Source organism: Mustelus asterias, chromosome 3 (assembly GCF_964213995.1).
Source record: "Mustelus asterias chromosome 3, sMusAst1.hap1.1, whole genome shotgun sequence".
NCBI classification, from domain to species: domain Eukaryota; kingdom Metazoa; phylum Chordata; class Chondrichthyes; order Carcharhiniformes; family Triakidae; genus Mustelus; species Mustelus asterias.
In genome coordinates, this window is record NC_135803.1 from 104,420,453 (window position 1) to 104,434,779 (window position 14,327).

The 14,327-nt window shown below is 44.5% G+C and overlaps 1 protein-coding gene across 1 annotated transcript in view; it reads right to left on the reverse strand.

Moving 5' to 3' along the window:
• The window catches only part of itpr1b (inositol 1,4,5-trisphosphate receptor, type 1b), a 521,126-nt gene that overhangs the window by 275,587 nt on the left and 231,212 nt on the right, over positions 1–14,327 (reverse strand). Inside the window, exons 28-33 of the mRNA XM_078209411.1 lie at positions 13,792–13,881; positions 13,431–13,568; positions 9,162–9,287; positions 5,122–5,322; positions 3,194–3,445; positions 1,947–2,072 (exon numbers count right to left, since the gene is read on the reverse strand). Of these exons, the coding sequence (XP_078065537.1) occupies positions 1,947–2,072; positions 3,194–3,445; positions 5,122–5,322; positions 9,162–9,287; positions 13,431–13,568; positions 13,792–13,881 (933 nt within the window). The remainder of the gene's footprint in view (positions 1–1,946; positions 2,073–3,193; positions 3,446–5,121; positions 5,323–9,161; positions 9,288–13,430; positions 13,569–13,791; positions 13,882–14,327) is intronic.

Consider the following 14,327-nt stretch of genomic DNA (forward strand, 5'->3'; position numbering starts at 1 on the left):
AAGGGGGGAGATCAGGATATTGAATTCGATGATCAGCCATGATTATAATGAACTGTGGAGCAGGCTCAAAGGGCCAAATGGCCTACTCCTGCTTCTAGTTCCTATGTTTCTATTGTTTCACCAATCCTTGTTGTGTGATTGGTACATTCATGTGAAAGAGCATAACAACAAAACAGCTGAAAACAGGAAACACACTGTGGAGTTGCAGGGTCCTGAAACGTTAAATTTATTTCCATATCTTTGGTCTATTAGCAGTAAGGTGAAAGAGTAAAGTGGTTATAGATTTGGATCTTTTCCCCTCCTGACACAGTTGGATGGTGGAATCTCATCACCACATGGAGCTTTAGGAGCAAATAGCATAGGCAGATGTATTTAAGGGACAGCTGGATAAACACGATCAAGAAACGAATAAAAGTATATCCTGTTAGGGTTGAATGATGATGAGTGGGAGGAGCTTTGTGTGGGACATCAACAACAGCACAGATCTGTGCTGTCCATTCTATGGAATGCTCAGTACTGGACAAGACATCCAGACCCTGAACTGGGACACATACCCAGACCTGAACAATCACAAGATGCTCGAAATTCAAAGTATTCTTGTATGAATAAGGAGGAAAAAAATGGGGCAAGGCAGGAAAGTAAATAAATGAACACCAGTTGGTAATTAAGTGCAGATATTCCCATCCAAACACAAGACTGGTCATTAACTATATTGTTTTCCCACCAGCTTGTTCAAAAAAAAAAGGGGCCGACTCTTCATTTTTCAAACCAGAAGTGCAATGTTCAAAGCTCCCAGAATGGCCCGTAGTGGAAGCTTCTCAATTCTCCAATGGGCTACACCGTGCCGCGAAAGGTTATTCCCCAGAGTTCCACTTCTCCCCCCCACAGCCACAAGAGGAGAAATGGCGCAGTACTTAACTGCAAGGTTTTTTTATACCCTTCTATGTAAATATTATTGGAGCAAGCCAGGAAGGAGATGACCAGACCTCACCTCCCCACCAGCCTTATGGGCACTAGATGCGACTGTCCACATAGGAGTGCAGTGAGAATGTATTCAGAAGGTGGAAAGGTATCTCAATATGCAGAGGAACTAGCTGGCAGTAAACATTAGGTTTAAAGAAACCCTTTGATCAGCCAAAGTGGGACAACCCACAGGTTCTACCACTTGCTTATGTTGACTAAGAATGATCAAATTCAGTACAATGAGTTTGCTGCACTTCACACGACCTGCGATTTCTAACCGTACATCGGCATCCTGTGGCAGCGCACAAGTTACATCACCAATGAAAGACCTGTGGGCTCTTTCTTCTGTCACATGTGCAAAAGGGATTCACTTCTGTCTGAAAGGATCTGCATGGGATGCCTGTGCTTTGGGCCCTGGGACATGATTCTGTCAAACTCTCAACTCTTCTTTTCATGCAAGCCCACATATTTGGATGTTTTAGAGCCAGTGGCTAAATTATCTTGTGCCTCAGCTCAAGAAGCTAAAAGACCACCCCATCCCCAAGAGACACTCACTGATATACAACACCCGTTACCTCAGCAGCACAGTGATTAGCACTGCTGCCTCACAGTGCCTGGGACCCAGGTTCAATTCTGGCCTTGGGTGACTGCGTGGAGTTTGCACGCTCTCCCTGTGTTGGCGTGGGTTTCCTCTGGGTGCTCCGGTTTCCTCCCACACTCCAAAGATGTGCAGATTAGGTTTATTGGCCATATTAAATTGCCCCTTAGTGTCAGGGGGATTAGTAGGGTAAATATGTGGGGTTATGGGGATAGGGCCTGGATGCGATTGTTGTCAGTGCAGGCTCGATGGACTAAATGGCTTCCTTCTGCACTGTGGGATTCTATGGCTTCTGAAGAGGAGAAACAGGGAGATGAAGCAAGGAGCACTGGAATCAACTGGACTCACTAAAGGGAAGCATTATGATGCTCAATTCAATACTTGCCCTGCATATGTCAACTAGAAAGTTCTCAAAAAGCTTCCACATGTGATTGCTTGTGTAAATCTCCTTCATCTCCACCTCTGTGTCCACGTAGCAATGATTGAGAAAGTTAATGTAGGCAATCTTCACCTAGTGGAAAAAAAAATCATCAACAGCATGTAATCTCAGCAGCAAAAGCACAAGATCACTTGGGGGTGAGGGTAGCTAATGCCAATTCAACTCAAACGCCTAGCTGAATCATCAAGACAATGGAAAAAGATGGCAAATGGATGAATGATACGTTCCCAAATGGAGGGAAAGAGACATCTTACAACTGGAGGATTCCTCAGGGAAGAACTGCTGGATTACAGGTTGTGCACCCACTGCTTTCAGTGGAGAATGTGGCAATGGAGAAGGTGATTCAAAATGAAGGATTTAATAGATGAGAGAGATATGCATAAACACCTCCACAGAAAGTTAAAATGTTTTAAAGTTGATAAGTGAGGATGATAATGCTGTTGCTAACCCCTTTATCAAAGCCAGCACTTGTGACATTGTGATTGGAAGCCCATGTTTAAATGGACTAGAATTTATTCAACTGCAACTGAGGAGTTGTAAACTGGACTGGTGTTTTTGGTCACCTGCACTAATGTTAGAACAACATTCACACCTACAGCAGGAGTCAGGCTGGGCTTCCCATTGACAGGAAGGGACTGAAATCCTTTTTCCAAAGTTCCCATTCCTCCAGCCTATTCAGTTATCCATTTGCACACTTTGAATAAGTTCCCACACTTCCTCATCCCTAACATGCAGCCAACCAGCCATTCAGAATTTCAACTGCATTTCCAAACACGGGCAGCTTTGTTCATTTGGCAATGACTCGTGGCCTTGCTCTGATGGTGATTTCTGTGTCTCTCGCTGGAAGGCAATTTGCTATTGATATTGCAATAGCTGGAGAAAGTTGGGAGGGGGAAATAGGAACTCAGATTATTCATGACCAATGTTGGCACCACAATTGCCATTAACTTAAATGGATCTCAAAATAACAGATCATTCAAATAAACTGCACTATTCCAGATAGATTAGAGATAAAAAATCTATCAGATAAAATAGGATAGATTGGAGTGATGAGATATATAGGGTAAATTAGATCAGACAGAATGTAGATTAGATATAACAGACAGGATAATTAGGCAAGGTGAACGATTAAAAATTTTTTTTTTACAAATTAGGAATATTTCCGATGCAGTTAACCCAGAAAGCACACTCACTTCAGGTATGCAGTCTTCATGGGTCGATACTCTCACAATGTCATCCAGGGGCAAGAGGGAGTTGCATTTAATCTCTGTGTAGACATTCTTGCCCTCGGTGCAGACTGCCAGCAGTTCCACCAAGTGAATGTGGTACATGAGAGGACTGTTCTCATCCATCCGATCACGCTCAGAGCGCATCATCTGTACCAGGGTCTGGAATGAGGCTCGATCATTGTAGAAAATCAGAACATCTTCTCCAGCATTCACAAGCTGCAAAAGTGCAATGGTTCAAATAAAAAAGGTCATCAACAATATTTTGCAAACCATGCAAGCGACTGGAGCTGTATTAGAAAATATAATTAAATGCTGATTAAGGAAGGAACCAAATGGGTTCGTTAACGTTGACATCTAGGAGGTGCCCAGCCTGCTGATTGGAATAGTTCTTGTGTGGAAAATCAGCTTGTGGTGTCTCTACTCAATTCTACGCGATTGATTGCTCTTCAGGTTGGCATTAAGGCAGCACCACACTGCACCTGGTGTGTGTAGGGGGTACTTGGCCAGGTGGTGTGCAATGCTGCCACCCTGTGGAGAAGTGATTCACTTTACCAGCCCTGACTTCCCTCATCCCAATGAGTGGACAAGCCAAATAGAAAACTTTAAAATTTAGGAAGAACATTAACTTTTGATGTGACCCCTCTTTGCAACGACATTTCCTTCCTCTGCCAGGTCAAACGTGGTGAGCAACTGAGACAAGGTGCGCAGGAAACTCAATCCACTGCCAAAAGGTTTCTCGGAATCAAGAAACACTGGAAAACTCAGCAGTTCTGACAGTGTCCTTGGAGAGAGAAACAGAGTTAGCATTTTGAGCCTTTTTCAGAGCTCCCGTTTTTCCAGCATTTTCTGTTTAAATTTCAGTTTTGCAGTATTTCTCAGAATGAGACTGAATAAGGGCACACAAAGTCCTCTCATAATTCCCTGGCAGAGATTGGACAGCAGGACAGGAGTTCCTCCTTGGATGGCATGAGTGCTGTGAGAGGTGGCACAGCTTGCAATTTTATTTTATATTCATTCATGTGATGTGACCTTCGCTGGCTCGGTCAGCTTTCATTGCCCATCCCTAATTGCCCTCGAGAAGTTGGTGGTGAGCTGCCTTCTTATACTGCTGCGGTCCGTGTAGTGTAGGTACACCCACAAAGCTGTCAGAGAGGGAGTTCCAGGATTTTGACTCAGGGGCAGCAAGTGATATATTTCCAAGTCAGGATGGTGAGTGGCTTGGAGGGGAACTTCCCAAGTGACTGTGTTCCCAGGTATCTGCTGTCCCTTTCCATCTGAATGGTCATGCCATTGGGTTTAGAAGGTGCTCTCCAAGGAGCCTAACTGAGTTCCAAACTGGGAAGTCAGTGCATGACACCTGACTACCTTAACTGGCTGAGGCCTGATGTGCAGTTGCGTTTGCTACACCCATAGCGCTGGATTATACTTCACAATCTTCCAAGTGCATATTAGAGCCTGCAATTTGCACAACTATTCAAAAGTTTCAGAATTTTGTTTAGTCTTTCATGGGATGAGAGCATCCGTGGCAAGACCGGAATTTTCTGCCCATCCCTAATTGCCCTGAAGGGCTTGCTTGGTCAGTCAAAAGCCAATCACATTGCCTCCAGACTCTAGGCATAGGTAGGCCAGGCTAGGTAAGGATGGCAGATTTCCTTCTCTAAAGGAAGTAGATGTTCTTTTAAAAAAATCAACAATTGATAATATTCGTCATGGTTACCATCACCGAGATCAGCTTTATACTTGATTCACCAGCTGGCATGGTGGAATTTGTACACATGTCCCCATGGCTTTACCCTAGGCCTCTGGATTACTTGTCCAGAGACATCACCATTGTACCAACACACCTCCCGCTTTCAAAATGAGACTGGAAACATTCAATCAGCACATCTTACCTCAGCCATCACCATGTCCTGGCACTTCTTGATAAACTTCCCTTCAGCCTTCACAATTGTTTGCAGAAACTTGAGATACTGGACATTGCGGCCGTGTGTCTCAATACAGTGGACAAAGTGCTGCACCACACGCTCGTTTATCTCACTGCAGAGCTGGTAATTGTTCATGAAGATGTGCTGCATGGTGACGGCCTCCAGAATCTGGAACAACAGAGGTTCTTAATTGGGCCGCGAATTTTCTTTCTGCCATATGGCTGACCAGGAATGTCTCCTGCCTGCCACTGGCGAGTGTTGGAAGGATTTGCAGATTGATAGTCAACTTGTTGGATGATATCAGGAGCTCACCTTCTGAGGTCATCAAGACCTGGAGTGGGATTTAAACCCAAGCTTCTGGCTTGAGAGGCTCCATTGCACCCAAAGACCCCTAACTAAACAACCAGTTGCTTCTTAAATAGTCCCAGAATTCTTGACACCCACTACTCTATCTGGAACATGAATTCCTATATTGATCACTGTTATAAAGAACAAAATCCTGATATGATCCTAAAAACCTCTGTTTTGAACATACTCCTCTTTTAATACTGCCAAAGGCTAATTTAAAGGGATTTAACCTTACCTACAGTCTAATCTTACATTGCTTCATAAACCAGCTATTTTGCTATTTTCTATTACTGTCTAAATATTCCAAGAGCAATTAAGATCCAAGTCATACTCCATAGCCACAGAAGGGGAGTTCATGATGTGGTCAAACAGGTCAAGTGTTATACTGTAAATCCTGTCAATGCATGCCAGTGACAGTCTGGAGAAATTCCTGGAAAATCCACAGATCAGCAAGCACAATGATAGAAGTCACAGGCAGTTTCACTGAGCGAGTTTCATTTGGGGCAGTCGTTCAGCTTTTTACAGCATTATCTAAAAAACTGATCTGCTAAATTTCTAAATGTCGAGAAAACGCAAGTTTAAGATTTGTTAGAATTAGAGGTTTCCCCTGGACATACTCAGAACAACAGAAGCGGAATACATTTCCGATGAGAGCAGGGGGTGGTTTAAGAGAAATCCCCTCTTCAAAATTAGGACAATATTTCAAAGTGTAAAGTGGTAGATATTTGATTCAGCTCCTCCAACATCTCTTCCTCTCATTTCAGGCAAAGCACAGAAGTGGAAAGTTATGTGAGATTTCACAATTCCTCTGGTGTCCTGCCTTTCTGTGAAGCAGAGCAAGATGTTCGGTTGGTGCATTTAAGATTGCAAGGAGAAGCTTTTTGGACAGGAAGGGAATCTCAGGATATGGGGACTGTGGGAAGGAATGTGGAGTTGATGCTGAAGTTCAGCCATGACCTACCTGAATGGAGAATCAGGCACCTTGAGGGCTTACACAGCATCTATTTTACCTTCTTGTCTCTCACTGACGACGGACCAAAAAGGGCTACTGTTACTGTGATCCATGATCCAGGTGTCCCATTCAAAGTTCAGGAATCAAAAAGGGGTTGCTAACTACAGTTGGAAAACAGCCAAGTAATAGCCTATCTGACGTAGCTCTCCAGTTCAGGGAGCAGAATTAAATGTGAATAGAGATACAATTCATTTTGAATGCTACAATTTAAGTTAATTGGAGGAAGTAGTTCCTGAGCTAATGTACTTACATAGCATATTTCTAACCAAATGATTGAATCCATTGCTGAAGTACTGTCCAAACTCTTTTGTCATTGACGTTTAAAGGAGTTTTTAGAAGCAAAGTCAAAGGTCATGTCAAACTTCAATGAACAAGGCAAGTGTTTGTTTAAAAAAAATACATACAACAATTTGTCTTAGGCAGCTGATTGTGATGCTCTAACTAAAGACATTTGATATGCAGCAACTAAAATGCTGCGATAACTGAGTGCACAGACGGTTCATTTAATAGCAGAGATCCGTATAATGCGCCAAGTTCCTTTCACCATTCTGATATCGTATAATGCAAGTGTTAACTGCAATAGTCTGGAGCAATACAACCGGGGACATTACAGCTCGTAGCGAGCTTTATCTTCCTCTCATGAAGTGATAATGGACATTTGTATATAAAAATTGCAGTCTTACTTTCGTGTCACAGATCAGCAGAATGAATAGAATAAATTTCATAATCAACAAATGTGTTGCTTTTATCTGTCCAAACAGAAAGTACTTAGATGAGAATGCAGTTGAAAATAGCTTTCCTACTGAAAGTTGAAAATTACCCCTCGTTGTGATACAGTCGGCAGCAAATAGGTCACCATTGGAAAAAAAAGCTTTTGATTTTAAAATGAGATTCTACTTTGTCTTTCTAATGTCGCTCCTCAACATCTGCTCCCAGAAACTAACTTAGGTTCCTTAGATAGTCTAAAAGGGATGATGCGGCATGGAGGGAGATCGGGGGTGGGCAGATGCAAGAGGGGGAAGGGGAAGAGGAAGGCTGCAAGATAAAGAGAACCAGAGAGAGAGAAAAAAAAGAGGGCAGGGGGGGAAAGGTGCAGAGAGAGGGAGGGGGAAGAGTGAGGCCACAAGACAGAAGGAGAGGACCACAGAGAGGGAAAGAAAAGAGAGGGTGAGTGAAAAAAAAGAGAGGGACAGAGTGGTGAAGAAGGCATTCGGCATGCTTGGTTTCATCGGTCAGAACATTGAATACAGGAGTTGGGACGTCTTGTTGAAGTTGTACAAGACATTGGTAAGGCCACACTTGGAATACTATGTGCAATTCTGGTCACCCTATTATAGAAAGGATATTATTAAACTAGAAAGAGTGCAGGAAAGATTTACTAGGATGCTACCGGGACTCGATGGATTGAGTTATAAGGAGAGGCTGAATAGACTGGGACTTCTTTCTCTGGAGCGTAGGAAGCTGAGGGGTGATCTTATAGAGGTCTATAAAATAATGAGGGGCATCGACAAGGTAGATAGTCAATATCTTTTCCCAAAGGTAGGGGAGTCTAAAACTAGAGGGCATAAGTTAAAGGTGAGAGATACAAAAGTGTCCAGAGGGGCAATTTTTTCTCAGAGAGGGTGGTGAGTGTGTGGAACAAGCTGCCAGAGGTAGTAGCAGAGGCGGGTACAATTTTATCTTTTAAAAAGCATTTAGATAGTTACATGGGTACGATGGGTATAGAAGGATATGGGCCAAATGCGGCAATTGGGATTAGCTTAGGGATTTTTTTTTAAAAAGGGCGGCATGGACAAGTTGGGCCAAAGGGCCTGTTTCTATGCTGTAAACCTCTATGACTTTATGAGAGGTGCAAGAGAGAGGGTGGGGGAGAAGGAGGCCACAAGATAGAGGGAGAGGATAACAGAGAGAGAAGGGAAGGTGCAATAGAGAGAAGGGGAAGTGCAATAGAGAGGGAGGGGGGAGAAGGAGCAGAGAGATGGAGGGGTGTTGATATGTGAGATATATATAATAGAGCAAGAAGCGTGCATGAGTGAGTGTTTTGGCCAATGCATACCAAATGAGTCTGAGAAACAAGATGAAATTTGCGCCGAGGCATCTTTGAATCTATTCTGACACAAAACCTAAAGATGAACCAGTCTGGGTGACATTCATTGCTGGACAATGGGCATACGTGCATTCTTCATTTCAACTATTTATCCTCTCATCTATGAAATGTACGGATCTCTGTCAGGGTATCATTCCGCTGTGCTGGCAATCCATCAGGAACGAGGTGTCCCAGTGCGAGTCTCGATAGCGAGTGCTGGCGAGTTGTTGGACAAAATTGCTGCTGTAGTCAGTCTGGTCGCAACTTGGCTTTTGTCCTTCTGGCAGACCATCACCGAATATTCACCAGACAAAACCAGGATTTGCCATCCTATCCCAGAGACCACAAGCCCGTGTGTTGTTTGCTCCACCAACACCGCTGTTTTTTGCCACGGTCCCAGACTGAACCTTGACCTTGCCTGAAAGTCCCAACAAAGCTGCATGAGTGTTTTCACTTCAGGGCAGCACTGATGGCAAAGCATCATGGTGTGAAGGAGGACATCAACCTGACTCGTTAATACAGACATCAACAACCGAAACAGATTGCAAGAAGTGCTCTTACCCCTGGAGTAAGGAAGAGGTTGATGTGCTTGTGAAGGAGGGCTTGGTTCTGCGGGTTGCCAGCACAGAAATTTTGCAGAAACTTGTGTGCCAGTTTCATAATCTCTTGCATTCGGATATCTTCAGCCTGAAGAGGACATGGGAAAAGTGGTTACTCAATTTCCAATCAGAAATAAACAGTATAGCTGCACTCTGTCATGGACCATTCAACGGTTGAGATTGTACAAAACAGGCATTAGCAAATCAACAAACCATCGTATTAATTGGCTAAGCGGCCTCAAGGGGCCAAATTGCTTACTCCTGCTCCTAGTTCTTATGTTCTAACAGCCTACCTCACATTCCTCAACCTTTTATTTCAAAAGAATCATAGAACATAAACCATTTTGCCTACTGTGCATTTGCTGGCTCTTCAGTAGACTTATTGAATTAAACTTATTTATTTGTTTTTCGTCCATGGGCCATTGTCCTCGAGAAGGGAGTGGTGAGCCACCTTCTTTAAACAGCTGCAGTCCATGTGGTAAAGATACAGCCACAATGCCAAGACAGAATTTCAGCATTTGACCCAGTGGCAATGAAGGAATGGCTAAAAAAAGAATTGCAGGCAGTGATGTTTCGATGTGTCTGCTGCCCTTGTACTTCTAGGATTTAGATCATGTCATCAAAGGCATGGTAGTGAGGTGCTGCAGTACATCTCGTCAAAGGTACATCCTGCAGCCATGGCGGGAGCGAATGTTGGCTGGGATGCCAAACAGGTTATTTTGTCCTGGATAGCGTCGAGCCTCTTGAGTGTTGCTGGGAGTTGCACGTCACACTTGCCCTGGCAAGAGAAGACAGTATGTGTGTGGCCGGTCCAGTTCAGTTTCTGATTAAGGGTGACCTCAAGGATGTTGATGGTGCAGGCTTCAGCAATGTCAATGCCTTTGAATGTTAAGAGGAGGAGGTTAGACTCTGTTGTTGAAGACAATTAGTGTCAGGCATTTGTGTGGTGTAAATGTTATCAGCACAAGCCTGAATGCTGCCCAGTTCTTGCTGAGTGTGGGTATAGACTGTTTGAACATCAGAGTTGTAAATTGGACTGGATATTGTGCAAGTGATACTGAACATGGCGAACACCCTCACTTCTGACCTTATAATAAAAGGAAAGTAATTGATGTAGCTGAAAGCAGTTAGGCCAAGGACACTATGCTGAGGAACTCCTACAATGATGCCCTGAGACTGAGATGATTGGTTCTAGCAATAGAAGATGGTTGCGTTTGCTGAAGGTATCATAGAAATCATAGAAACCCCACAGTGCAGAAGGAGGCCATTCGGCCCATCGAGTCTGCACCGACCACAATCCCACCCAGGCCCTACCCCCACACATTTTACCCACTAATCCCTCTAACCTACACATCTCAGGACTCTAAGGGGCAATTTTTAACCTGGCCAATCAACCTAACCCGCACATCTTTGGACTGTGGGAGGAAACCGGAGCACCCGGAGGAAACCCACGCAGACACGAGGAGAATGTGCAAACCCCACACAGACAGTGACCCGAGCCGGGAATCGAACCCGGGACCCTGGAGCTGTGAAGCAGCAGTGCTAACCACTGTGCTACCGTGCCGCCCAATGACTCCGAACAATGGAGAGTGTGTCCCCAACATCCAATTCCCCTTGATTTGAATTTGGTTAAGACTCATTGATGCCACATTGGGTCAAATGCTGCCTTGCCATCAAAGATAGTTTCTCTTTTCTCACATCTGGAATTCCAGGATCAGTCAACCCCAGATCTCATTACAATTCAGCTATTTTGTCCATGTTTGTAGCAAAGCTGTAATGGAATCTGGAGTCAACTGATCCTGGTGGAACCCTAACTAAGCATCTGAGAGTGGTTTTGCTGAGCAAGTACTGCTTGATAGCACTGCTGATAATCCATTCCATCACTTTATTGATGATCGAGAGGAAACTGATGGGGAGATAATTGGCTAGGTTGTGGGCAGGATGTTCCAGGGCAATTTTTCCATATTGCTGGGAAGATGCCAGCGTTGTTTTTGTACTGGAACAGCTCAGCTATGGGCACAACTAATTCTGGAGCACACACCTTCAGTACTATTGCCACAATGTCGTCAGGGCCCGTAGCCTTTAACTGTTTCTTGATATGGTATGGAGTGAATCAAATTGGCTGAAGTGTGACATCAATGGCCTCAGGAGGTCATGATGGATCATTCACTTGGCCTTTCTGGCAGAAGGTGCTTGCAAATCCTTCAACCCTGCCTTTTGCACAGATGTACTCGGCTCCCCCATCATTGAAGATGGGATATTTGTGGAGCCTCCTCCTCCGATCAGTTGCTTAACTGTCCACCGCCATTCACAGCCTGATGATCCATTGATTGTAGGGTTACTTAGCTCTGACTATGGCATGCCGCTTCTGCAGTTTGGCCTATGTATTGTCCTGTGTTGTAGCTTCACCAGGTCGACACCTCATTTTTAGGTATGACTGGTTCTGCTCATGTATTGCTCCTCGACATACTTCTGGATGGTAGAGCGAAGGATATGGCAGGTCATGAGGGTTACAGATTATCAATTGCAATTCTGTTGCTGCTGATGCACACAGCACCACATGGCTGTCCAGTTTGACTTGTACATGCTGCAGGACTCAGCCAGCTTAGTCAGTAGTGTCACTCTTGGTAATGGTCATTGAAGACCCCACCCAGAGTACACTCTGTGCCCTTCTATCCTCACTGCTGCTTCCCACTGCTGTCCCAAAAAGGAGCAGCACTCATTCATGAAGGGCCGTAGGTGGTAATCAGCAGGAGGTTTCCTGATTCACATATGGCATGATGCCACGAGACCTCATGAGGTCCACAGTCAGTGTTGAAGACTTCCAGTGCCGCCCACTCCCAACCACATACCACTGCCTGTGTGAGGCATAGGCTATAAGTGATGATCTTGGGACTATGACTATGCGAGGTGAGTGCTTTATTAGTCATTGGGACAACTCTCCCAATTTTGATTTAAACCCCCAGATGTTAGTGAGGAGGCAAGGATGACAGGGTTGTGTTTGACATCAAGGTTGACACTGGATGATCCGTCTGCTTTTACTCTTGCTGTATTTCTGCATAGCAGTTTGATACAACCGAGTGACTCTCTGTGAACCATTTCTGAGGGCAGTTAAGAGTCAACCACACTGTTTCCCTGCTCTTTCCCCATAGCCCTGCATCTTTTTTTTAAAAACCGTTGCAATATTTCTCCAACTTTCTTTTGGAAGTTGCGATTGAATCGGCTTCCACCACATCTGCAGGCAGCACATTCCAGATCGCAACAACTCACTGTGTTAAATAATGTTTCCCAATGTCGCCTCTGGCTCTTTGGCCAATTTGAAAACAAGTCAATAGGAGAGATATAAAATGGACAGCTGACTCACTACCAATCACGCAAAGTCAAGATTTACCCCGGAACATGCATTTATTTTGTAATGAAAAGCCACGCGCATAATGCGTGCGACAGTCATTTAAAACTTGATTCCTGGGATATATCGCATCCAGTACATGGACGGTTATTAAATTGGCACAACACTACTCCTGCTGCTCCGCAGGAGAACTTTATTACTGTACTCTGCTTAAAGGAGCCACGTGGCAAAAGGTGGCCATATTGGTTCGCTTTCAGTCTTCAAAAAAAACATTTTCAAGAATTAAGCCACTCAATGAAGGATTGCAATCGCCAGGGAAGCACGGTGGCACAGTGGTTAGCACTGCTGCTTCACAGCTCCAGAGACCTGGGTTCGATTCCCGGCTTGGGTCACTGTCTGTGTGGAGTTTGCACGTTCTCCTCGTGTCTGCGTGGGTTTCCTCCAGGTTCCTCCCACAGTCCAAAGGTTGATTGGCCATGCTAAAAATTGTCCCTTAGTGTCCTGAGATGCGTAGGTTAGAGGGATTAGCGGGTAAGTGTGTAGGGATATGGGGGTAGGACCTGGGTGGGATTGTGGTCGATGCAGACTTGATGGGCCAGATGACCTCTTTCTGCACTGTAGGGTTTCTATGATTCTATGAGTGTACGTCCACAATGATGCACAGGGTCAGAGATCCAACATGGAGACAACTTATGATGGTCACTTTAAAGATTTTAGCAATTAAAGTTTATTGCCCAGAATAGTGGTTAGAAGTGAAATTAAATCTGAAATTAATAAATGGAAGCAAACGATCCTTCTTTAACCTGAATTTATTCTTTCCTCCAAGCACTTTCTCATACCCTGCAGCATGATCCTAGCATGGCACTTTGGACCAGGCAGTACCTTTTCATAAGGAATCTGCAGAAGGTCGAGGACCACTGTGTGGGCCCCCATATTCCTCAGTAACCTCTGCTGCTGCTTGCGGCTTTTCCTCACCGACGAGCTTTCTTGCACGCACAGCTTGCTGAGCCGGATCAAGACCTGCAAAAGGCAAAATGCAGATGACGCTCTTCGAACAAACAACTGTGCAGCCCAGACAATGTAACTCTATATTCTGCACCCTCTCTTTTCCTTCTCCTTTATGTGTTCTGTGCTTTGCACGTATAATGTGCAAGAAACAGTACTTTTCACTGTATCCCAATACATGTGAAAATAATAAATCAAATAAAATGACTGTGCATGCACCAGAAGGCAGTGGCCTCACCTCCTTTATGACACGATAGTTCTTGCTGCTGGTACTTTCAATTGTGGGTACCACATCAGAACTGGCAATCTGACCTTTCGCAAAGTCACCCTGTGTGGGAAAACACACACACACACGTACATATTTGTTCATTTGCACAATACAATATTTCTTCCCTTAAATGATAGCATCACAGTTCTTAAAAACCACGATATCATAAAATCCTACAGAGCAGGAGGAGGCCATTTGGCCCATCAAGTCTGCACCAACCACAACCCCACCCAGGCCCCATCTCCATAACCCCATGCATTTACCCTAGCTAGTCCCCCTGATTCTCAGGGGCAATTTAGCATGGCCAATCCACCTAACCCGCACAATCTTTAGACTGTGGGAGGAAACCGAAGCACTTGAAGAAACCCACGCAGCCACGGGGAGAATGTGCAAACTTCACACAGACAGTGACCTAGGCCAGGAATTGAACCTGAGTCAGCGAGGCAGCAGTGCTAACCACTGTGCCACCCCCATGCCGCCCATATATTTATATGAAATATGTTAAC